This window comes from Cinclus cinclus, chromosome 30, assembly GCF_963662255.1.
Source record: "Cinclus cinclus chromosome 30, bCinCin1.1, whole genome shotgun sequence".
Lineage (NCBI taxonomy): Eukaryota > Metazoa > Chordata > Aves > Passeriformes > Cinclidae > Cinclus > Cinclus cinclus.
Window position 1 is genome coordinate 3,381,452 of NC_085075.1, and position 23,215 is coordinate 3,404,666.

The following is a 23,215-nucleotide window of genomic DNA, read 5'->3' on the forward strand; positions in this document are numbered from 1 at the left end:
GGGGGATCCCCCTCTAGGGACAGTGACGCTTTGGAGGGGAGATCGCCAGTCTGGGGACAGGGACCCCGGGATTTGGGACTTACGGGGTGGAGGACTCGCTCCAGGATGGGGAGACCCCCAGGATATGGGATACCCCAAGGACGGGGACCTGAGTGGGCCTGAGCATCCCCCTGCAGTCCCTGTGCCGGGGGCATGTGCTTGACACCACATCCTGCCATCCCCAGAGGGGGAACAGGGACAGGGGCACGGCGCCGAGTGCCACTGCCACCCCAAACTTCTCTCTGGCTGGTGACAGCACCACTGCACAGAAGGAGCCGGGCCCGAGTGGCCTCAGGTTCAGGGGACAGGGTGGGAGAAACTGAGGCAAGGGCTGTGGAGACACTTGGGGCCAGGGACCGGGAACTGGGGACCAGGGACTGGGTTTTGGGACCAAGAAACTGCAGACTTAGGGGACCAAGGCACAGGGAATGGGGAAGTGGAACTGAGGACCAAGAACTGGACACTGGTGGTCAGTGACAAGAGACCGGGAATTCAGGACCGAGAATTTGAGACCGGGGACCCCCAGAGCAGGGGCAGGAGCCCTCCCACGCCGGGAGGGGACATGGGAGGGGTCAAGATCCCTGACCCAGCAGGAGCCACCAAGGGACTGTCACCCCCGGCAGCGGCCACTCGTGCAGCGAGCTCACGCCGTCCTCAGCCCGCAGCTCCCGGGGCTCCTTCCCTGCTCCTTAATTTCCCGGCGCAAGCGGAGCTGATTTATGAGAGTTTGACACTATTTTAAGCGTGCGCCTCCGTTTGCCGCTCGCCCTGGTTTTAATTACCTCGGCTCTCGCGGCAGGGCAGCGTTCCCAGGGCACAGGCCTGGCCCTTGTTATCCTTGGAAAACCGGGAGCGCGCTTGCGGCCACGGCCGGGGCCGCATAAAAATAGGCGCAAAAACCACGGAAAAAAAAAAAGAAAGGGGCGCAAGGGGGGGGGCACCCTAAAAAAAGGCCCAAACAAACAAAAAAGCCAAAGTGGAATGTCCCAAAGTGGGTGAAGAGATTAATTTAAAAGGAAAAAAAAAATAAAGGAACGCCGGGGTGATGGGGACAAGGGACGGCTCACGACACCCTGGCCCAGCACGCGCAGCTGAAAGCCATGACTGGTATAAAAGCAGAGGAAGTTACCCGGGGAGGGGGGAGGCCACAGCATAATTTGATTAAAAGGCCATAAAGGCAGAAGGAGCCGAGATTGGGGGTGGGGGGAGGCCCTGCCACCAGCACAACCACACAGCAGCCCCCAGAGAAGCCCCTTTGGGGGAGACGCTGGGCTGAGGGGTGATGGAATGGCCTCAGCTCCGTGGGGGGAAACTGAGGCAAACGGGATGGGGAGCATTGGGGGCGGTGGGTGGCACCCTGGGACTGGAGGGGGTTGCTGGGTGTCCAGCTGGGCTGGATGGGCCATCCCATGCCCCTTGGGACCCTCAAACCCCGTCCCCCTTCCCCCACAGGCTGCCGAGTGCCATGGCCGCGAGCCCCCGCTGACATCGCCCCCCACACCTCGGGCTGCCACCACCGCAGCCATGGGTGACTCCTACGCCGCTGCCTTCCCCAGCGCCCCGGGGCTGCTGTCTCCGTCCGCCAGCCCCCAGGCCTCCCCCGGCCCCTACGGTCCCGACTACGGACCCTTCGGCCACCCATTCCCAGCCCCCTCCGGCGCCCAGGAGGTGCTGGGGGCCCCCGTGGTGGTGGCGGCCAAGGGCCACCCCCCGGGTGAGTGCCTGCCAGGCGTGTACCCCTCGCTGGAGATGCCGCACCCCTACGGCTCCTGGTACAAGGGTGGCATCGGAGGGGGGCTGCCGGGGGGCTCCGGGCCTGCCGCCCCATCCTGGTGGGATGTGCACCCCAATGGGGGCTGGCTGGGGGGGCCGGCAGGCACCGAGGGGCTGCAGAGCTCGCTGCAGGGCCAGCCCACCCTCAGTCCCCCTCTGCCCACCTACGGCTCCGATTTCGGTGCTCTGAATCCCCCTCCTTACACCAACGCCCCCACGGCACCCCCCACCCCTAAACCCACGCCGGGTGAGACCCCGAAGGGTCCCCGTGGCGGCTCCTTGGGGGGACGCCCAGCGTGCGATTGTCCCAATTGCCAGGAGCTGGAGCGGCTCGGAGGCCCGGGGGGGTCGCGGCGGAAGCCCGGTGCACAGCTGCCACATCCCAGGCTGCGGGAAGGTGTACGGCAAAGCCTCGCACCTGAAGGCGCACCTGCGCTGGCACACGGGGGAGAGACCCTTCGTGTGCAACTGGCTCTTCTGCGGGAAGCGCTTCACCCGCTCCGACGAGCTGGAGCGCCATGTCCGGACCCACACGCGTGAGAAGAAGTTCACCTGCCTGCTGTGCAGCAAGCGCTTCACCCGCAGCGACCACCTCAGCAAGCACCAGAAGACCCACGCCGACCCCGGCCCCCCCAAGCCGCCCCCCGGCGCCGAGCAGGCCCCTGCTTCCCCCCGGCCACCGCCCGCCTCGCCCGGCAAGGACGGCGGCAGTCCCGAAGCTGGGAGTTTGTTGGAGATTTGAGCCTTTCAGCCTTCATCTTCATCCTTCTCCTCCTCCGTGCCGCTGGGGATATTTATTACGGGGTGCTGCCCCCCCCCCCCCCCCCCCCCCCCAATTCCCCAGCTCCTTGTTAGCCTTTCTAATTTATGTCTTAAATTATGGGGGGGCTCTCTGAGCGCTCTGGGGCTCACAGGGGCATGTCAAGGTGAGACACCCCCCCCCCCCTTTCTATTTTCCCTTCCAGCCCCCCAAACCTTCTTGCCCCCGAAATCTTCTTGCCCCCCAACCCTTGCCTCGCCTTCCCCCGCACTCAGGGACAGGGTTTGCCCCCCTCCCCCGGCCTGGTTCATCAGTACTAATGTAATGTGTCCCTCCCTTCTTTTTTTAGCTGCCTGCCCCTCCTGCCCCCACCCCCCCCCCAAGAAAAAAAGCAATAAAAGGATTGAGAGTGGAGCCGGGCCCCCCTTCTACAGCTGAGCCTTCATCACAGGGATGGGCTCAGCTTCCCCTTCCCTGCAGGGGCTACAAGGGAAACTGAGGCACAGGGGGGACACGGCCCTGCTCAGGCCCTGTCCTGCTGGTCCCACATCCCCCTGTCCCTCATGTTCCCAACCTCAGAGATAGCCGAAGCCTGACAGGCTCGGGGGCCTGACAGGACTTGTCCCCTGCCAGCCTACAAGACCTGTCCCTACAAGCCATGTCCCCACTCCCAGGGACATCCCAGGCCCGTGAGCACGGGAACATGCGTGTGCACAGCCCCGTGCCTCAGTTTCCCCCCCACCCCTGGCCACATCCCAGGGCCCACGTGGCAGCACCAGGCACGGGGTGGGGCCACGTGTCCCCGAGGACACCCCAATTTTGGGCACTGTGGGCTGGCGGGGACCCCACTGCGCTCCCCCCGAGCTCCCCCTCCCCCTGCCCTGGGCTCCTGCCAGCCCTTTGATGCGCTCAGCCCTGGTTTGGGGCTTTTCCTGAAAAAAAAAAAAACAAAAAGCCACGGAAAAAGGGAAAAAGGCAAAAGGAGGCGGAAACGAGCTCCTATGCCAGCACAAAGCGGGGGGGGGTGGGGAGTGGGGGGGGTGGCAGCTGGCACCCACGGCCCTGGTGTGACACAGGGACAGGGATGGCAACAGGTCCCCGTGCCAGCCCTCGGTGAGACACGGTGGCAGCGAGCTGGCTAGGACCCAGCTGTCCCCGGGGAAAGGAAGGACACAGGATGGGGAAACTGAGGCACAGAGGCACCATTGGACCGGCTGAGCTCTGTGCCACCACAGAGAGCGCGACAGAGCCGTCCCCAGGATGGCTCCGGGGGATTTAGAGTGGCATGCCACCTCTCCATGTAGTACTCCCCCAAGCCCCGACACAAATTTGTCATTTCAGGGGTTCCCCCCTAGAACCAGCCTTGCTGCCACTCGCCGTGGGTGGGCCAGTGCCAAGCAGGGCAATGAGCCACGTACCCGAGCCAAACCCCGACCAGGCGGCCACCGAGGGCTCGACCGCCCGGAGCCTCCCAAACCACAGAGCCCAACCCCATCCAGTGACCCCCCCCAAACCCCAGCGGGGACCCCCCCCCTCCACCACCACCGGCTTCTTTCCTGTCTCGCTGCCCCATCAGGGCCGGGTTTGGGGGGGTCCGAGGGAAGCCACGAGGCCACGCCAGCCCTGCGGTGGCTCTGATGTCGGCGCCATCCCAAATCGTCGTCTCCTATCGAACCCCACTCGCTCCGTAACGGGCGAGGAATGTGGGGCCCCCCGCCGCAGCTCCCCCCGCCGCCTTTATTTAATATCCTGAGAAAATTAAAATAACTCTTGCGGCCGCTAAGGAAAACACGGAGATAAACACCAGAGAAGCGGGAGCCCCGGGACAGGGGCTGGGAGCGAGCCAACGGAGGCACACGGCAGGAGCTGCACCCAGGGGACACGGGCACCCCACGGGCGACAGGGGACAGCAGAGGAGGCAGAACCGGAGCGCGGGTCACCGGGATGTCCCGGGATGCCCCGGGAGCCCACGAGGGGGTGCGGGTCCAGGGGTGCCCACAGGACACGGGGGTTTCCCGGGATGTCCCGGGGGTCCCGGTCCCGGTCCCGGTCCTGCTCGGCCACCACGTGACCCGTCGGCCGCCCACGCCCCTCACCCCGCCCCTCCGGGCAGGTTCCGCCTCTCTTAAAGGAGCAACGACTGTAAAAAAATGGCCCTTCTTGTAATCAGTCCCCGTTACAACCGGAGAGACACAAAGTCATCGACGGAGCGCGTCAGTGCAGGGGACGCTGGTGTTCTCTCTCCTCCGCGGAGGAAAACCGGGGAGCGGGGAGTTGTGCCCCAGCGAGGACTCCGCGTATTTGTCACTCCCGTCGCGGCCCTTTTAATTCCCCCCCCTCCCCCCCCCCACAGGGCTGCGCGCGGCGGCTGCTGGCGCGAGCCGGGAGCGGGAAGGGGTGAGGGGAGCAAGATGGCGGCGCGGGGGGCTGAGGGTCGGGGGGAGCCGGGGGGCGCAGCGGTGGTTGTGAGAGGGTGAGGGGCGGAGGGATCGCCGGCCCGGAGCCGGCGCGTTCCGAGGGCACTGGAGGTTTCAGCTGTCGCCCCCCACCCGCTGGGCTCGCCCCCAGGCTCGGCGCCGCCATGTGCTCCCTGGGGCTGTTCCCGCCGCCGCCTCCCCCAGGCGATGTCACCCTCTACGAGCTCAACAACGCTCTGGTGTGCGGCCGCCTCAGCGAGCAGCTTCCGCTCGCCTTCCAGAGCCAGGTGAGACCCCGCGGCCGGGTGAGCCCCTGCTGCCCTGCCCAGAGCCAGGTGAGACCCCCAGGCAAGGGAAGCCGCCCTTGCTGCCAGAGCCGTGCCAGTCCCCTCCAGCCTTGGGGTTGTCACATTTGACCCCCTCAGCTGTGGCTGGAACTCTGTCCCCTCTTCTGGGGTCTTTCCTCCACCAGCCCCCCTCAGGCTGTTCCTTCGCCCCTCCTTGTGCCCCTTCTTTCCTCCCGTCGCCGTTTGCCCCCTGCCCCGGGGGGTCCCTTTGCCCCCCGGGCTCACCTGCGGGTGCTGCAGGTGCCCGACCTGCCCGTGCCGAGCCTGCCCAAGGAGCCCCTCAAGGCTCACGGCCGCCTGGAGCCCAGCGCCCGCCCGCCCTTCATCCACCACCGCGAGTCGCTCTGGAAGCGCTGCCTCAGCGCCTGGTGAGGCCCCGCTGTCCCCAAACAGCCGAACCTGCCCCAGGACGGGCAGGGCCGCCAGGCTCAGACTGCGCTCTTGCCGCAGGCGCGACGCCGGGCTCTGTGGGCTGCTCAGGGAGCTTGCCGGTGCCGAGGAGGAGGGTGAGTCTGGGCTGCCTGGACAGCTCCTGGGGCTCGCCGGGATGCTCTGGCTGTGCCCTGCCGTCCCTGCCCGCGTCCCCTGTGGTGCTGGCCGGGACGGTGAGGGTCCTTTGCCCTTTGCCAGGGCTGCGGTGGCTGCGGACGGGCTCGAGCCACGCGCTGGCCGTGTGCCGCTGGCTGTCCACGCTGCACGGATCCCTGTTCCCTCACCTCTCCGTGAGTCGTTCTGGCCTGAGCCCTGCTGTGCGGGAGGCGGGACCAAGGGGAGCAGCGATCTGGGGTGGAGGGTGGTCCCTTCCTCACTAAACCCCCCCAAAAATGCTCCTACTGGTGATGCCCAGCTCCAGACACTGCTCTTTCCTCCACTGGCGGAAAATGGACACTGGGTTGGGGCAGCAAAGTGCTCCAAGAGGGCCCTGAATCCAGGTGGGGGAGATGGAAAAAGGGCTGGACCCTGGGGGTCTTTTCTGCCAGCTTGGTGTTCTCCTCTCCCTCCAGCTGACCAGTGAGGACATGATCTCAGCCTTCTCCCAGACCGTGGACTGGTGAGTACTTGGGTGTCCCAAAATCACTGTGCTGGGGTCTGGGACCCCCTCGGGGTGGGGGTACAAGAACAGATTGGCCCCGTCTTGGTTGCCTCAGCCATGAAAAGGCAAATATTTCCCCACTTGCTCTGGCAGCCCTGGTTTGTGTACCCTGGTCAGAGAGAGATCAGAGTTAAAGGAGATCAGAATCTGGAAAATTCCTTCCAACTCCAACCCCAGGCTGTGGTCACCAGCCCCTCAGCAGAGCCCTGTGAATAACTCCCAGAAACAGGGAATTTCTCAAAGAAAATAGTCCTTTTGAACAGCAAAAAGGAAGTTTTATTTCTATGGAGACTCTGAGAAGTGTCCCAGGGAGTGCAGGGGAGGTCTCACCCTGCCCTGTCCACCTCCAGGGCTGGCTGTATCGTCCGGGCCTTCGCCTGGCACCCCCACACCAACAAATTCGCTGTGGCTCTTCTGGACGATTCCATCCGTGTGTACAACTCCAACAGGTGGGGCTTTGTCCCGGGATTTGGGCAGCCCGGGGTGGGCACTGCTTTGGTCCTGCTGCCTGTGGCCTCCTCGCCCACCTGGGCACACCTGGGCTCCTGTTCAGCCCTCCCTGCTCCTTCCGTGCTCTCCCCAAGCCTGAAGAGCTTTCCCTTTCCTTTTCCTGCCTGGTCTGTAGCTCTGGGGACATCCTGGGGGTCACACAGCCCTGGGGGTGGTGACCAGGGTGGGGGGACACGGGCTGAGTGTCCTCTGTCCCCCAGGTGTCCCTGCTCCCCCAGGGAATGCCAGTCCCTGCTCAGGAGAAGACTCTGCCGGCGGCTCCTGCAGCCCCGCCAGGTGTCCCCAAGCTGGGATTTCCGGCCAGCCTGGGCCCTGTCCAGCCTGGGGACAGCTCGGCTCAGTCACACCAGGTGTGCCCTGGCTCGCTGCGGTGTCACTTGGCTGGGAATCCCTGTCCCCTCCCCAGGAAGCACAGCGCAGGGCATACCCCCCTTGCCACCCTGCTTTCCCCCCTCACTGCGTTCAGGGCTGGCAGGGGACACTGTGGCTGCACCCAGCCACAGTGCTCTCAGCCCCACACCTGCCCCGTGTGTCCCCTGTCCCCTCCTGGCAGTGCCACTGTGCCCTCGCTGAAGCATCGCCTGCAGAGGAACGTGGCTGCCATGGCCTGGAAGCCTCTCTGTGCCTCCATCCTGGCTGTGGCCTGCCAGAGCTGTGTCCTCGTGTGGCACCTGGACCCCACCTCCCTCTCCACAAGGTGACAGCTCCCACCTTCCCTTCCCAGCAATTTTCACCCCGGTGGGGTTGGCTTTGGGGCAGCACCCCCATCCTGCCAGCAAATCCCAAACCGTGGTGGCTTCTCCCTGTTTCTTGGCAGGCCCTCGTCGGGCTGTGCCCAGGTGCTGTCCTACCCTGGGCACAGCCCTGTCACCAGCCTGGCCTGGGCGCCCAGCGGCGAGCGGCTGCTCTCGGCGTCACCAGTGGACACGGCCATGCTGGTGAGGCCCCTCCTGGGGACACCCCTGGGCTCACCGAGGGACACTCGGGCTGGGCACAGGCACTGTTCCTACAGAGGCAGCTCTAGGATTTCACCTCAAATCTTCACTCTGTGTTCCCTAACCCTGGCGCCACCATCGTCCTCCCTGTCCCCTCCTCCAGGTGTGGGATGTGTCCACTGAGACCTGTGTCCAGCTGCAGTGGTTTGGGGGTGGCGGTGTCACCTACTTGGCCTGGTCCCCTGATGGCAGCAAGGTGCTCGCAGCCACCCCCTCGGCCGTGTTCCGGTAAGCTCCTCACCCCCATTCTCATCCTCACTCCAGAGAATCTGGGTCTGGATCCCAGATATCCTCCCTGCTCCTGTTCCTGTTCTGGGGACAGAGTGGGGAATGGGTGGGTGATGGGGCTGGACATTGTGGATTCCCAGAGCAGCAGGACTGGGGCAAATTCCCAGGAATTCTGCTCCCTAAATCCTGTTTCCTGCAGGGTGTGGGAGGCCCAGATGTGGACCTGTGAGCGCTGGCCCACAATCAGGGGACGCTGCCAGGTAGGATGGGATACTCCCTACTCAGGGTATCGTTTAGGCTGGAAAAGCCCTTTGGGACCACCCAGGCCAAGCCCTGGAAGTGCCAAGGCTACCACTGACCTGTGTCCCCAAGTGCCACATCCACAGGCCTTTAGATCCCTCCAGGATCCGGGACTCCACTGCTGCGTTGGGCAGCCAGCCCAAGAGACTGTGGAAGCTTTCACTAATTGTGTGGAAATCTTCCCAGTATCCAACCTGAACTTTCCCTGGCACAGCCTGAGGCCATGTCCTCTTGTCCCTGGGAGCTTCCTCTGGCAGTCCCCTCCCATCAGGGACTTGTGAATGAAAAGTCCAGCCTGAGCCTCCTTGTCTCCAGTCTGATCCCCTCCGCTAGCTCCCTCAGGACTTCTCCAACCCCTTCCCAGCTCCATTTCCCCCTCTGGACATGCTCCAGCCCCTCAGTGTCCATCCTGGAGCCCCAGACTGGGACACCTTGGGGGTTTGATTCCAAATCCTCCATTCTCAGCTGGTTTCAGGGGATCTCATGCCAGCTGTGCCTTCCCTGGGCTGGCTGTGGGTGCTGGGGTGACAAGGGTGGCACTGTCTTACAGACAGGGTGCTGGAGCCCCGACGGCAGCCGGCTGCTCTTCACTGTGCTGGGCGAGTCCGTCATCTACTCCTTGTCCTTCTCCGAGTACCGTGGTGAGTTGGTCCCACCTGGAGCTTCCCAGGGGCTGGGAGAGGGTTCCCAAATGGTCCCACAGCTTTGGGGTGAGGAGCTGGGACATGTAGCTCCTGTTTTGGGGTCTCCAAGCATGGAATCTCTGGAATTCAGGTTTTTCCATCCCTCACGTTGTGGGTCTTGAAGGGATTTCAGGGAGACTCCAGTGGGTCCAGGGCCAGCTCTCAGGGGTCCTGGTGTTTGCTGTCCCTTGTCCTCCATCCCAGCCACACCAGCAAAGCTGCTCTGAGAAAGAAATAAATTAGTGATCACCTGGGAAATCCAGTGGGATTTATGGAGTGTGGATTTCTCCCTTTCAGGGGAGATGCAGGGGCAGGTGGGAGGCTCCAAAACGGCCTCGATCGTGGCAGACCTGTCCGAGACCACCTTCGAGACCCTCTATGGGGAGGAAAGGTGGGTCTGGCTGGCACACAGGGGGCTCCCTGCTCCTCCTGGCAGCCACCACTGGCTGCTGGGGACACCCATGGGGGTCTCTGCCCCCCGATTTGAGGGATTTTGTGCTGTTCCAGGATCGGAGGAGAGGTTCATTCCATGGTGTGGGACCCCACTGGGGAGAGGCTGGCGGTGATCATCAGAGGTCAGTCCTGCCCTGTTTCCAGGCTTGGCCTGGGAACCCTGCTGCTGGCAGGGAAAAGGGCCAGGGGGACACGGGAGAGCCTTGGTGTGCTGTCCCCCTGCAGGACAGCCCACATGTCCGGGCAGCCAGGTGGCCGTGGCCGTGTTCCGCACCCGCAACAGCCCCGTCTTCGAGCTCCTGCCCTGGTGAGGAGGGCTCAGGATGGGCTTGGGTTCATTGCAGGGGCTTTTGGGCTGGGTTTGGGTTCGGTTTGAGTTCACTGGATCCCATTAAATCCCCCCCGATGTGATGGGGAAGCGCTGCCCCCGTGCTCCTCCTCCAATCCCTGTCCCTGCTTCATCACCAAATGTGCTTTGGCCACGTTGTCCTCTCCCCAGCTCACCCTCTTGGCTTTGGGTTGTCCTTTCCTAGTACATCCCCTTAGACCCCAGACACCCCAATTCCCTGGGAATGTGAATCCCAAACACCCCACTTCCCAGGGAATGGGAATTTCCTAGGCCACAACCCTGGCTGTTCCCCCACCCCACAGTGGCTTCGTGCGGGGCGAGCGTGGTGCCCGGCCCCAGCTCATCTCCTTCCACCCCTGCTTCCCTCAGGGCGCCCTCCTGACCGTGGTGAGTCCCTCCTCCAGGCCAGGGAACACTGGTGGTACTGGGAAGGGGGTGGGATCAGGGTGAGCCATGGGGGGTTCCCAGGAGAGGAGGTTGAACCAGACACCTCGAGTGCTGTGTGCAGGTCTGGACCCCCCAGTTGAGGAAGGATTTTGGGATCTGGGGTGTGTCCAGAGGAGGGAACAGGGCAGGGGTTGGGTCTGAAGGTGTGGAGTGTGAGGGAGCTGGGGAAGGGGCTCAGCCTGGAGAGGAGGGGGCTCCAGGGGAGCCTCATCCCTTTTTGTAACCCCCTGACAGGAGGGCACAGCCAGGTGAGAGTGACAGGACCAGGGGACACAGCCAGGGCAGGTTTGGGTTGCACTTCAGGAAGAATTTCTTCCCAGAAAGGGTGACAGGACATGGGAATGGGCTGGCAGGGGAGGCCCCATCCCCGAGGGCGTTTTAAGCAAATCCTGGACCTGACGCTTGGTGACAAGGCTTGGGAGAAGGGGTGGTGTCAGGTGATGGGCTGGACTCCATCCCAAAGGATTTCTCCCATTTCTGTGCTGTTTGGACACTCTCCCCTGCAGTGCTGGTCCTCAGGGAAGATCTCCCACATCCCATTCTTCTTCGTCAGTGCCTTGGAGCCCCGCGCCAGCCCCCGCCGCAGCCCCGTGCCTGTGCTGGGCAGCGTCAGGGAGCAGCCACTCTTCTCCGAGCTCTGACCCTGCCCTGGCACCCCGGGGCCTCCTCTTCCCCCAGGAGCCCCCTACACCTGCTCAGGGTCTGGCAGTGCTGCTCCTGCCCCAATTAAAAGTGGATTTTCCCTCCCTCTCCTCTGCTTTCCTCTCCTCAATGGGACTGGAAGATTTTTGGTGGTGAATTTGGTAAATTCTGTGGATCTAGGGGGGCTCCAGATCTGGTTTTTGGGGCCAGAACCTGTTGGTGTGATCCATGGGCCAGGGCTGCTCTTTTGGGGTCAGAGCCCCATTTTGGGGAAAAGTGATGGTTGAAGGGGTTTGGGGAGGGTTTTAGCTACACCCACAACCCCCAGACTTTGTCAGGAGGGTGAACCAAAACCCCCACAGTGAACCAAAGCCTCTGTGGGTCCCTAAAGCCCAACCCTGGGAGCCCCAGGTGCTCGTGCTGCTCCACGAGAGCCCCCCTGGCCTTGTAGGGTGGGGGCAGCAGCTGGACCTCCCCCCCACCAGAGAGGGGGGCAGCACACTGAAATCCTGGGATTACACTGCCTTAATCCCAGGATTACGCTGCGCTGGCAGGGAGGCCAGGGAGGGTGCTTGGTCCCTGCTCCCTCCACCCCAACAGCCCCAGCACCCCCACAATCCTCCCCGGAGCAAGTGGGAGACCCCCACCCCTCACAGCATCCAGCCCCTTCCTGGGGCCAGGTAAGAGGAGCCAGCGGGGTTCAGGAGGGATCCAGGGGTGACCCAGGAGGGATCCAGGGGTGACCCAGGAGGGATCCAGGGGTGACCCAAGAGGGATCCAGGGGTGACCCAAGAGGGATCCAGGGGTGACCCAAGAGGGATCCAGGGGTGACCCAAGAGGGATCCAGGGGTGACCCGGCCTCCAAACCCACCGCAGCTGCTGGGGCAAGGCTGTGGGGGCTTCACCCCTCGGGCCTGCCCAGTGGGCTCCCGGTGCCACCTCCAGGGCCGCTGCTGAGCAGCTCCAGCTCCTCCTCGTGTGGCCGTGCCTGTGCCCCGCAGGGCAGAGCCCGCAGGTACTGCAGGTGCAGCCGCGTCTCCTCCCGGCTCCGCCGCACGAACCGGCCCACGCAGACCAGGACAGCCCCCAGCCATCCCCCCACGGCCACCAGCGCGGCCACGTCGGGGGCTCGCGCTGTCTCCACGGCCCTGCCCAGGGTCTCGTTGCCGCCGCCGGGCGGGGCCGGTGCCGGCGGAGCCTCCCCGAGGCAGCGGGACCGGAGCCGGCAGGGCTGGGGCAGTCCCAGCAGCAGCAGCAGCAGCCCGGCCGCCCGCATGGCCCCGGGAACGCGCGGCTGGGAGGGGACGCGCCGGGACCCCCCCGCAGTGCTGGCGACACGCGGGTGGTGGCAGCGGGGGGGTGGCACCAGGTTGTCCCTGCGCTCTAGGGGAGTCACAGGCTGTCCCCGAGTCACAGCAACCCCTCAGTGTCACACACACAGCCGCTGCCATGACCCCCCCAAGCCCCTTCAACAGTGAATCTGCTGGGCACACACTGGTTTTTACTGGTGCTGGCAGCGCCCTGCTGCAGGGAAGTGACAGGAATGGGGAGAAACTCCCAGGAAACGGAGCCAAAAATTCTCTGGCTGGGCTGGCAGCTGTCGAGCATGGGGAGGGGGTGCTCTGAGACCCCAGGGAGGGGCTGCTCCTCTTCCCCAGCACAGAAGATCCCTCGGAGAATCTGGGATCCGAGGAGAACGGTCCCTGCAGCACCCCTGGGATGCCAGACCAGGGTGACCCCACTGGGGAGGGGGCTCATGTGCTCTCTGTGCTCCCCCTGAGCTCCAGCGTCCTCCGGGCCATCTCTAAGGCCCCCTCCCGGGTCCGGTTCCCCCCGATGAAGCCGCTGGCATGGACGAAGACACAGCCTGGAATTCCAGCCAGCTTGGACAGAGCCTCATCCCGCAGCCCTCGCCAGTCCTCGGGAAGGGGGAGCCTGTGGGCCGACACAGGATTGAGAGTGGTCCTGGCACCACGGGGGGGTCGTGGCAGGGCCAGGGGAAGGGTCTCACCGGCTCTGGAAGCTGTGGGGGGCTGTAGGGACGCTCTGCACCCGCCACTGCCCACCCCGGTCCGGGAACAGCACAAGCTGCAGGGGCTGGGGCAGGGCCAGCTCCTGCTCCAGCTGGAACAGGTGCTCCTTCCAGGGACAGCCACCCTGCGACAGCTCCAGGACCTGCCCGCTAGCATCCACCTGCCGGGGGGACACGGGGGTGACCCCCAAAACCACGGGGTGCCCTCTTGCAGCAACGCAGGCGCCATGCAGGATACGGGTTGTTGCAAAGCTCCCTCCCAGAGGTTTCTACTAAAGGGATTTGACCTCCCCACGACCCAATTCTCCCCCAAAATTCCAGGCTCCCCCCGTGCTGGCTCGGCATTACCTCGAAGCGGTGCTGGATGGCCTCTTCCACCAGCGCCCGTGCCGGCAGCCAGGCCCGGTGATAGAAGTCCAGGCGCTCCAGGAACTCGCTGCCCACCAGCTCCATGGCCCTCCTGAAGCCCGCCTGGGGACACAGGGGTCAGCAGCGTCCCCGAGAAGATGCCTCACACGGGGGTGTCCCCGGGGGCTGTCCCCACCTCAGTGTCCTGGTCAGGCTCGTTCCAGCGGGGGTTCAGGTGCCCCACGCGGGCGCTCAGGGTGGTGCTCAAGGCGTAGCGTGGCTCCCCCGCCGCCGGAGCAATCCCATTGTCCATGGCATCGATCTCCTCCACGAAGTTCTCGTACAGCTGGGGACAGCGAGAGGACAGAGGAGGGGCAACATGAGGAACACGGAAGGCACAGCAAGGGGGGCCGGGGCAGAAGTCAGGGGACAGTGGAGGGGGGACAGCGGGGACAGAGAGGACAGCAGAGCTCAGCTTGGCTAGAAGAAGCCAAAGTGCCCCAGCAGCTGCCACAAACCAGTCCCTGGCCGACCCTCTGTCACCTTGTCATAGAGTGCTGTGACCACGGGCCCGTCCTCGGGCTGCCCCAAGAGCCCCGCGAGGATCTGGGACCCGAAGTGACAATAGACGAGCCCGGCGCTGCTCAGTTTCGTGCTCCAGGGCTTGTCCGGCCGCAGGCTCCGCATGGACTCCGTGAAGGACCTGCGGGGCCACGTGGTCACCCCAGGGACCCCCGCGGACGCCGCTGTCCCCAGCGGGGGTCTCACCTCTGGTGGTGGTCGTAGCGGTGCCGCTCCGGGTCGTACTCGCCCCCCACGTCCACCACCACGTCACAGCCGGCCAGGCGCTGCGGGTCCCGCGTCCGCACGATCTCCGCGTCCTGCAGGGGACAGGCGGCGAGGGTCCCCAGGGCCACCGGGGAGCCCCCGGGAGCGGCTCCCGGTGAGGAGGGGGTAGGGGAGATCAGGGGGACTCCCAGGTGGGACCGGGGACCTCGAGGAGAGATAGGGACAGAAGAGTGAGCCCCAGGCAGGATCGGGGACAGAAGGACGGCCGCTGGGTGAGCTCAAGCGTCCACACACGACAGCGAGAGAGGAGCGACCCGGAGGAAGATTCAGGGACCCGGCACCGCACGGTGCCCCGGACCGGGCCGTACCCGGTAGCGGGGCAGAAGGCGCAGCAGGAAACACGCCAGCGCTTCGTCGCAGTGGAAGGTGCCGTCGTGGGTGCCGATGCGGGCGGCGGGCTCGGGATGCGGCCGCTTGTGCCCGGGGCCCGTTCCAGTCCCGGTCCCCGTTCCAGTCCCGGTCGCAGCCATGACCACGGCCCGGGAGGCGCGCGCAGCCCCGCGCATGGCGGCGGGGAGACCACGCCCCATGACGTCACTTTTCCACCGGGGTTTTCCCGCGCCTCGCCCGGCTCAGCCCCACCCCCGCGAGTGCGCACGCGCCTGCGGCGGGACCGAGGCTGCGGTTGGGTGTGGCGAGCGCCCCCTGGGGGCCGGGAGCGGCACAGGGGGACCCGGCCCCAGCCCCCGGACAGGACAGACAGCCCCGGGGACAGGACAGACAGCCCCGGGGACAGGACAGACAGCCCCGGGGACAGGACAGACAGCCCCGGGGACAGGACAGCCCCTCTGGCCGCCCACTGATGGACGGACGGACACACGCGCTGAGTTGATTTCCCCAAGCAGGAGTTTATTGGTCAGAGCTGGGGCCCGTCCGGACACTGGAGACCCTCCAGCCACTGGTCATGGCCTGGGGGGGCTGTGAGGGCTCGTCCCAGGGGGCTGGAGCCTCCCCGTTCCCAAATGCCCCTTCCCAGGGTTTGCTCTGGGTGGGAACAAGGGCCTGCAGTCACCTCCAAAACATGGCAGTAGGGGAAAGCAAAGCTGGGTTTGGGATCCCAGAGGTCCCTGTCCCATCCCAGGGGTCGTCACCCCATCCTCCACCAGGGTCCAGATCTGAAGTGGGGGTGTCTCCTGGAGCCCCCCCGCTCCCCCCTTCCCAGGGAGCGCAAACAAAGCTGGTCCTGCTCTCCCTTTTGAGGGTCGAGGACAAAATTTCCCCTCATCCCAGTCCTGTGGCAGCAACACAGGGGAGGTGCTGGAGCTGTGGGGACATCACCCATGGCAGCTGCTGGCCGGGATTTGGGGTGTGCAAGCCCATGGGGGCTGTGGGATTTCGGGGGGAGCAGAGCACGGCCCCCACAGCAGCACCCTGAACTAATCTCCTGGCACTTCCCCTTCTCAGCGTTCAGAAAAAGAAGGGATTCGAGGCAGCCCAGCCCCAAAACGGGCCACAGAAGGATGCACCAGCTCCTGGGGAAGCTGCTTCTGGAAGGGGAAAAACCCGAGCAGCGCTCACTGCCCTGCTCTCCCCGGCACAGCCAGGGCTGGCTTCTCCCTCCTCCCTCCTTCAGGAGATCTCGTTGCCGAACACCTCGAGCACGAGCGGCGTGAGCTGCATGCTGTGCTCGGGCTGGAAGGACAGACAGCGGTACTGCCGCGAGTGCTCCTCGTTCAGGCTGCGCAGGTCCGCCAGCTTCTGGATCATCTTGGCGTAGAGCAGGCGGCTGCCGGGCGGCGGGTGCCGGGCGCGGATGTAGCTCTGCAGCACCTCCGAGAGCCGCTCCTGCAGCGCCTCCACCCGCAGCGGCTCCCGCACGCCGGGCCGGTCTGGGGAAGGGGCAGCGCTGAGGGCGGTCCCTCTGCCTTTTGTGGGTTTTTAGGATTTGGGGTTTTCCCCTTCCCCGCTGTGGGGTTTTAGGGTTTGGAGTGAGTTTGTCCCTACCTGGGGACAGGATGCAGATGGCCATGAGCAGCACATGCTCCTCCTCATGCAGGTTCAGCTTCTTCAGCCCCACCTGGAATTTCACCAGTGGCTCCAGCAGGTCCATGCTGTGCCCGGCTGAGGAGAGAAGGGAGCCTCAGAGGGACTCTGGAAAACGTTCTTTTCCTCTGGAAGGGGATTTGTCCCTTTGGAAGGGGACATTTTCAGACACATTGGGGTAACACAGGGGACACTGAGGTGGCACTGGAGAGACTGAGGAGGTGCTACTTGTCACCCCTCAAACTCCCAACATTCGGGGCAGGAGCTACCCCCTTTCTCAGCACAAAACCAGGCATGGAGGGAAGGCCCAACAGGGGGAAAAGCAGGGAATTTCAGGATTTGGGGCTGGGATTCCCTTACCCTGGGTGACATCGCTGACCCTGTACTTGAAGTCGTTGCTGCCACAGGTCCAGGACATGTCCTCGAGGGTGAAGGACTGGTTGGAGCGCAGCATGATCACCTCAATGGCACTGCACTTGAGCAGCACGATCTGGTCCTCTGCACTCAGATCCCTGCAAGAGGATTTGCCCTCTGGTTGGAGGTGCTCAGGGGACAGAGGGGACACAGGACAGGCCCAGGAGGAGCTGCCACCCCCAGGGTGCTCACCAGGCTCTCAGCTGGGGCTCCCTCCCAAGAAATTCCCCTTCCAGGTTTTTTTTTTTTTTCCAGGTTTTTGCCCCAAATCTTGGAATGAATAGAATCGGAGGCCCCTCACAAAATTCTGAAGTGCTGAAGGAGCTCTGGGTGTCTCCCTGATGGAATTTGAGTGCGTTTTCCAGGATAATGGGAAAAGAGGAGAACCCCAGGGAGGGGGAGAGCCAGAAAATAGAGCTGGGAAGGCAACAGAGCTAAGGAATGGCTGGGAAGGGGAAACAAGGAAGGGCACGAAGGGCAGCACAGGATTCCCAGGAGTGGGAAACACTGGATTTGAGATCCAAGGCCTCACCTGAATCCCGGGATCATCTTGGCAAAGCCGATCACCTTCTGGATGCTGTAGCTGACCAGGTCAGCCAGGTGTGGAAGCATGGAGAGCTGTGAGAACTCCAGGTTCATGGAGGAGCTCTCATCCTGCTCCTCTGGCAGTGCCAGGTTGGGAAACGGCGGCGGCTCCATGGAATCTGCCAGAGGGAAATGCTCTGAGGGGGGTTTGCATCTCAATGAGCCCCCACAGGAGGAGAAAAAAGGCTCTGGAATGCCAAATTCGGGTGGAGCTGCTGCATTTTTACCCCTATAACCTCTGCAGTGATGAGAGAAGGGAACCTGGATGGTTTTGAGGCCAGGTTTTCCACAGTGCCAGGGCTGGTTTGGGATCTCATTCTGGGAATGTGGGACTAGGATGAAGAGGAGGAAGAGGAGCAGCGCCGACCCTTGTAGTGGGGTTAATTTGGGCTCTGGCACAACCCTTCCCCACCCCTGTAATTTGGGATTTGGGGCAGTTTGCAGCATCACCTCCAGCCCAAAGCAAGTGCTGGGGTCCCTCCCTGGCTCCCAATCCCAATCCGAGGCCAGGAAGAGCTGGGGCACACCTGGGAATGTGCTGAAGCTGAAAAGATCCGAGGAGTCCTCCGAGGACAGGTCCTGGGTGAGGAGGGATGAGGATTTTGTGGCCCCTCTGCTGCTGGGATTGCTCCTCACCGGGGGCTGGGGGAGAAAACAGAGAGAATTCCCTGAGAAATGGGGCTGGCAGAGGGATTTGTGGATTTTTCAGGGGGAACTTAAGGGACAAAGGAGATTTTTGGGGTCGGTACCCGAAATTTGGTGAAGTCAGCGTAGGTGGGGTCGTAGGTTTTGCGATGGGCCTCGAGCAGGACGTCGATGACTTTCTGCTGCTCCTCCGAGAGTTTGGGTTTGAGGCTTTCCTTCAATGCTTCCTCCTCCTTCCTTTTCAGGATCATCTCCCGCTTCCTCTGCACCTCCTCGTCTGTCAGGATGACTGGGAAAGGAAAAGGGGTGAATTAGGGATTGCAACTAGCCCTGGATGCCACACCCAGCCCCTGGAAAATCCCTTTTCCCCCCTACGACCCCTTGGCCCTGCTGTGCCCAGGAGGTCTCTGGTGCTTTTAGGTGAGGCTTTGGGGGCACCAAGGCTGTGCCTGCTCTGCTCCCTCCCTGTTTGCTCAGAGGTCTCAAATCCTGATCCTGAAAGCCCTGGGTTCACCTGGCTCCAGCTCCTCTCAGCTCCCAGCTGCCACCAGGGGCGTCCAACGCTGCTTCAGGGCAGTTTTAATCTGATTTTTAAGGTCAAGGCACAGCCAAATGTCCCCCGCCCTCAGGGTTGGGGCTTTATGGCTTTTATTGGGGTGGCAGCGCTCGGCAGCGGCCAAAGGTTGGGATCCGTGCAAGACTGGGTCTGTTTGTTTATGGAAAAGAAGCAGCCAGGGGCAATTTGGGCTCAAATCTTCACTTTTTTAATCAACAGCTCTGAGCCCTGAGCAGCCCCAGAGGGGCTGAAGGATAAAAAGCACCAGGGAGCTGCACAAACCTCTGGGGTCCCAACTCCCGAGAGCACTGCAGGGACAGAGCCCCTAAAACCAGGAGCTGCCTTTCTTCAGCCCTTTCTCCAGGGACTGAGACCCCCAAGGGGTTGTTTTGGAATCCCCTGGGTGCAGGGATCTGCTGCTGGGAGAGTCAAGGTGGAATAGAGGGCGAGAGGTCAGCGAAGGGCGGGAGGAGCTTGAGGCAGGGAACCCTGGACCTCCCCTGCTCCTTCGGCCAAGGGCAATTTTCCATTCTCAATTTTCCAGCCTTGCACAATCACAGAGGGGCCTGGGACACCTCAGGAGGGGCTGGAAGGTCGCCTCCCACCTCTGCCACTGGCAGCTCTGTGGTTGCCTGGGGAGGAAAATCAGGATTTTGCCATTCCCCTCATCACAGTTTTTAACTCCAAAAAGCATCAGATCAGATCTGAGCACTGCCTGCTCGGGGTCACCTATCACTGGCTCTGCACAAAGAGCAGGAACTGTTAAAAATCCATGCAGAAGGATTGTTAGGGATTATCAGGGAAGGATCCAAGGGATCCCCAACATCCCTGAGGGATGGATGCCCCTCCCTCAGCTCCAAGCAGCTGGAAAAAGGCAGGGAGGGGGCAATTCCACATTTTCTGGCTACCCAGCAGGTGGGAAAAAACCAGATTTCCCAGCCCATTATCCAAGGGGAGAGAGCAGTGAGGAGTGGCTGAGACAGGAGAGTGACAACAGGAGAACTCCCAAATCCCGGGGTGAGGGGTGTGGGATTTTCCCTGCCTGGCACCCCTGGCCAGCCCTGTTTGTCTCCAGACAGGCAGAAAACCACAAACATTTCTGATTTCCACCAGCCCGGGGCTGGCAGTGCCACGTGGTGACCTCGGCCGTGCCCTCGCTGCCAGAGCCCCCCCAGCCCCAGGTCAGGGGTTTGGGGTCACAGAATCCTCCAGGGGGGACAAACCTCGGCCCCTCCCAGCCCCAAACTGGGACTGGGAACCAGGGAGGGACCCCAGGCCCAAATTCCTGGAGTGGGGAAGGGTCTGCCTGGGTCATAGCCCCACACGTGGGTCCGCTCTGCTCCTCTTCCTCCCTGTCCCACATTTCCAAAGGGTGTTGGGATTCAGGTAAACAGGGCCTTGAAACCTTCCCCATTCCCTTCTGCCACCTAAAAATAACCCCGACCTTCCATCCTCCCTCCTTTTTCCAGCAGCAAAGTTCATTTTTAGCTATTTTTAGCCTCTCTGGGCCAGTTTTGGTTAATCCAGGCAGGATTTGCTAACAGGGCTGTTTACACGTTAACTCCTGTGATGAAAACACGGAGAAAACCCCCTGGAACTGCTGCCCAGGAACTTTCCAGTCCTTCCTGGGGAATTAATTGGCTGCTGGCGCAAATTAAAGCACTTCCATCATTAGGGGCTCCTCAAAAAAACAAGGACAGCTTCCCAAAATTTGGGGACAGCCAGTGTTGGGTGTGGCCTTTTCCTGCCTCATCAACCTTCCAATCCCAAATAATAAAATCCAGGGATTTTTATCAGGCTCATTGAAAATGTAAACATTCCCCCCAACCAACACCTCCAAATTCTGATTTTTTTTTTTGGAGGCCCCAGGGTGACATGAGGCTCTGTTTGCTCCCTGTTTAACACAAGGGCCCTGCTTCCATATCCTGAATTTCTAGCTCCATGGACACCCTGGCCACAGTCTCCCAGCAGAAAATGTTTGGTTGGAGCTCTCCAGGAGCACCCAGCTCCTCCCCAGCACCTCAAACACGTTTTATTTTTAAAAGCCACTTATCTCTAAATACACACGGAGAAAATAAACATTTGGGCCACATTTGGGTGTTTGGACTGGGCTTAAAAACTGCTTTAATTCCCTCTGCTGTTGACTTAAGTCCCTGCTTTATCCCACATGGAAAAAAGACTCAGAAACAAAAAAACCCCAGAGGAGAAGAGGAAAACTCAACCTGGCTCCACAGGCATGAGGAAGCTCATCCAGCTCTCCCCGTGGAGCAGGGAAAATGCTGGAAAAGAGGATTTTCCTCAAAAAAACCCAAAAAAACCAAAAAACAAACCAAAAAAAACACAAACAAACCAGGAGAATCCACGAGTCAACTCCCAGATGGGAAGGAATCATTAAACCAGTTGCTCTCAATCATTACCCACTACTTCCCCTGCCCTTTGCATCCCCCTGGGACGTTCCCAGTGCCAGCCCTGGCAGCAGGACCTGGGACAGGGACAGACAGAGCCCCTGGAACGCTGCCAGGGGCCATTCCCAGCTGGACACTCACATTCCTTCATCATCCCGATGTCCAAGCAGCGCTTGAGCCGGCAGGCCTGGCAGTGCCGCCGGTTGTCCTTGGTGATGTGGCAGTCCCCACTGAAGGGACAGGTGAACATGGCCTTCCTCTTCATGCTCCTCCTGGAGAAGGGCAGGAAAAGGGGAAAACCCTCCTGGGGCTGGATTCCCACTGGTTTTGGCTGAAGCTCTAAACACTGAGAGCTTCAGGTACCGCTGGAAAAGGAAAATTTCCCGCAGGGAAACATCCAAGGGGGTCAGCCACAGGTTTATCCCAAAACGGTTTGGGGGGGAATGACCTTAAACCCAGCTTGAGCCCCTTCCACCAAACCAGGCTGTTCTAGGCCCAACCCAGCCTGCTGGGTTTAAGAAAGTTTTTGGGTCCAAACAGGGATTTGTTTTTCAGGCCAGGAGGGTGGAAGGATTGCACAGAAACCCCCCCCCCCCCCCCACCAGCAACAAAACAAACCCGAGCTGGGGTTGAAAGCGAGCTGCCCTAAGCCCGGCTTTGCTGGCAGAACTGGCCTGAGCACATTTTGGGTGTGCAGGGAGAGGAATTCTCGCTGCAGGACACAGAGAAAGGAGCCTGAAAATGACAACCCTGAGCTGGAGAAAAACCACAGCCCGGCCTGGGCGGAATGGGAACGTGGAGCAAAGGGACAAAGGGTCAGAGCCAAAATAATCCAGGGAAGAAGGGCCAGAACCTTCCAGGAAAAAGGGTCAGAGCCAGAACCTTCCTGGAATACAGGGTCAGCGCCAAAAAATTCCAAGGACAAAGGGTGACAGCCAAAATACTCCACAAAAAGCTCCTTTTTTTTTTTCCACAAAAACCCAGGGAAAGGCCAGGAATGTACAAACGACAAGGCCATGGAGCAGGGAATAAACATTCCCGGGGCTCACGACAGCCCAAAATTCCAGGTTTGGAATGAAAATTGCTGCTTGGGTGGCTCCAGAGGCTCCCAGGGTGACACCAGAGCTGGGCTGGGTTGGAATTCCATGGAAACCATTCCCAGGCAGATTTGGGATCCCAAAGGCTAAAAATAGAGAATTCCAGGCCTAATTCCCAGCCTGGGATGAGGGAATTGCTTTGGGGATGGGAGCAGAATTCCCAAGAGGGACAGCAGAACTCCCTGGAAATAGCAGATTTTGGGAAGAGCTGCATCCGGGGATCCCCTACCCTTTCTCATCCCCCAATCCCAGAGGTTTTTTAGGAGATTTCAGGGCTTTTTGGCTCATGAAAAAATCCCAATTTGTGACCCCAGGGCAGTTTTCGCACACTCCCCCCTTTTCCAGGAGTGCTGCAAGGCTCCCAGATCCATGAAGAACCCTGGAAAAAACCATCCCAAGGTTCCAAATCCACAGAAAAACCCCAACTATTTCCCCCCCTTAAACAATGGGAACCGCTTCAGGATCCCGTTGGATCCCCTTTGGGACTGCCGAGGTTTTTTTTGGGATGGGGGCGTTCCCAGGGATGCAGGCACACCTGAAGAAGCCCTTGCAGCCCTCGCAGGTCATGGCGTTGAAGTGGAAGCCGGTGGCTCTGTCCCCACAGACCCCGCAGATCCTGGAAACGTTCCGCTCGGGATCGCCGGCGGGATCGGCCAGGGACGTGCTGGAAGCACCCAGATCCATGGCTGGAAGGGGGAGAAACTGGGATTTGTCATGGAAGTTCGTGGCTTTTCTTTGAATTCCACCTGATTTGAGGCAAAAAAAAAAAAAAAAATAATCGGGTGTTTAGTCCTAAAATTATCCCTAAAATTCAGGATTTTTCCTTTGACTCCCCCTGATTTCGGCAAGGAACTTTTCCTGTTTGCTCTGGGCATTAAAACCATCCCACAAATCAAACTTTTGGGATTTTGGAATGCCGGGAAAATTCTGGGATTGGGAGAGGCTCAGTTAATGCCTCATTAATGAGGCAAAACGACCCCAAGGCTCCTTAAAAAATCCTGGTGCCTCTGGACTGATTTTCCTTTCAAGAAGGGAGAAAAAGTGCCTTTTTTTTCCCATCCCAAGCCTGCTTATTCCCAAATTCCAGCAGTGCCTTTAAATCCATTAAAAATACCATTAAATTCCCAATTAAATAATTCCGTCTGCTTTGGGGCTATTTTCCAAGGAGTCCTGAGTGGGATTTTGGGTCAAGACGTAGATTTTGGGGCTTTCCCTGGAACAGCATTTTCCTCTCTCACCATTCCCACCCAAAGCCTGGATTTTCA

At 61.4% G+C, this 23,215-nt stretch overlaps 4 protein-coding genes across 6 annotated transcripts; 2 read left to right on the forward strand and 2 right to left on the reverse strand.

The window, feature by feature from the left end:
* The first annotated feature begins 1,563 nt into the window (after positions 1 to 1,563).
* SP7 (Sp7 transcription factor) lies at positions 1,564 to 2,554 on the forward strand. The gene is given in 2 exon segments (XM_062511116.1): positions 1,564 to 2,172; positions 2,174 to 2,554. Coding segments are annotated over 2 exon segments (990 nt in total).
* Positions 2,555 to 5,041: 2,487 nt separating this feature from the next.
* On the forward strand, positions 5,042 to 11,140 carry AAAS (aladin WD repeat nucleoporin). Of its 3 annotated transcripts, XM_062511082.1 has the most exons (17): positions 5,042 to 5,276; positions 5,577 to 5,704; positions 5,787 to 5,842; positions 5,967 to 6,058; positions 6,341 to 6,387; positions 6,780 to 6,878; positions 7,140 to 7,289; positions 7,493 to 7,636; positions 7,757 to 7,877; positions 8,038 to 8,162; positions 8,362 to 8,422; positions 9,013 to 9,103; positions 9,443 to 9,536; positions 9,653 to 9,720; positions 9,824 to 9,905; positions 10,250 to 10,334; positions 10,901 to 11,140. In XM_062511082.1, exons 1-17 carry the CDS (start codon positions 5,154 to 5,156, stop codon positions 11,033 to 11,035), a joined length of 1,701 nt encoding a protein of 566 aa, XP_062367066.1. In that variant the 5' UTR covers positions 5,042 to 5,153; the 3' UTR covers positions 11,036 to 11,140. The 3 variants fall into 3 exon arrangements, with proteins under 3 accessions (XP_062367066.1, XP_062367065.1, XP_062367067.1); XM_062511081.1 differs by having other exon boundaries at positions 6,780 to 7,289; XM_062511083.1 differs by lacking the exon at positions 7,140 to 7,289.
* A 1,449-nt stretch (positions 11,141 to 12,589) lies between these two features.
* Positions 12,590 to 14,795, reverse strand: MYG1 (MYG1 exonuclease). Its single transcript, XM_062511084.1, has 7 exons — positions 14,574 to 14,795; positions 14,185 to 14,297; positions 13,960 to 14,119; positions 13,613 to 13,762; positions 13,417 to 13,539; positions 13,048 to 13,229; positions 12,590 to 12,971 (listed from the first exon to the last, which is right to left on the reverse strand). The coding sequence occupies exons 1-7, from the start codon at positions 14,793 to 14,795 to the stop codon at positions 12,791 to 12,793; spliced, it is 1,131 nt and encodes a 376-aa protein (XP_062367068.1). The 3' UTR covers positions 12,590 to 12,790.
* Positions 14,796 to 15,834: 1,039 nt separating this feature from the next.
* On the reverse strand, positions 15,835 to 22,767 carry VDR (vitamin D receptor). Its single transcript, XM_062511094.1, has 8 exons — positions 22,486 to 22,767; positions 20,995 to 21,125; positions 17,997 to 18,181; positions 17,775 to 17,889; positions 17,195 to 17,366; positions 16,609 to 16,760; positions 16,210 to 16,326; positions 15,835 to 16,094 (listed from the first exon to the last, which is right to left on the reverse strand). Exons 1-8 carry the CDS (start codon positions 22,632 to 22,634, stop codon positions 15,835 to 15,837), a joined length of 1,281 nt encoding a protein of 426 aa, XP_062367078.1. The 5' UTR covers positions 22,635 to 22,767.
* Between the last annotated feature and the right edge of the window lie 448 nt (positions 22,768 to 23,215).

Excerpts from the sequence above, each read along its gene's own strand:
- AAAS (XM_062511081.1), top strand. The coding sequence starts at position 5,154 with ATGTGCTCCCTGGGGCTGTTCCCGCCGCCGCCTCCCCCAGGCGATGTC. Across the intron at positions 5,277-5,576 it reads CGCTCGCCTTCCAGAGCCAG|GTGCCCGACCTGCCCGTGCC; the intron begins GTGAGACCCCGC and ends CGGGTGCTGCAG. Across the intron at positions 9,104-9,442 it reads GTCCTTCTCCGAGTACCGTG|GGGAGATGCAGGGGCAGGTG; the intron begins GTGAGTTGGTCC and ends TCTCCCTTTCAG.
- MYG1 (XM_062511084.1), bottom strand. The coding sequence starts at position 14,795 with ATGGGGCGTGGTCTCCCCGCCGCCATGCGCGGGGCTGCGCGCGCCTCC. Across the intron at positions 14,298-14,573 it reads GCCTTCTGCCCCGCTACCGG|GACGCGGAGATCGTGCGGAC; the intron begins GTACGGCCCGGT and ends TGTCCCCTGCAG. Across the intron at positions 13,540-13,612 it reads AGCCTGACCAGGACACTGAG|GCGGGCTTCAGGAGGGCCAT; the intron begins GTGGGGACAGCC and ends CTGTGTCCCCAG.
- VDR (XM_062511094.1), bottom strand. The coding sequence starts at position 22,634 with ATGGATCTGGGTGCTTCCAGCACGTCCCTGGCCGATCCCGCCGGCGAT. Across the intron at positions 16,327-16,608 it reads GGTCAGCGATGTCACCCAGG|CCGGGCACAGCATGGACCTG; the intron begins GTAAGGGAATCC and ends TTCTCTCCTCAG. Across the intron at positions 16,095-16,209 it reads CATCTGCATCCTGTCCCCAG|ACCGGCCCGGCGTGCGGGAG; the intron begins GTAGGGACAAAC and ends CCCCTTCCCCAG.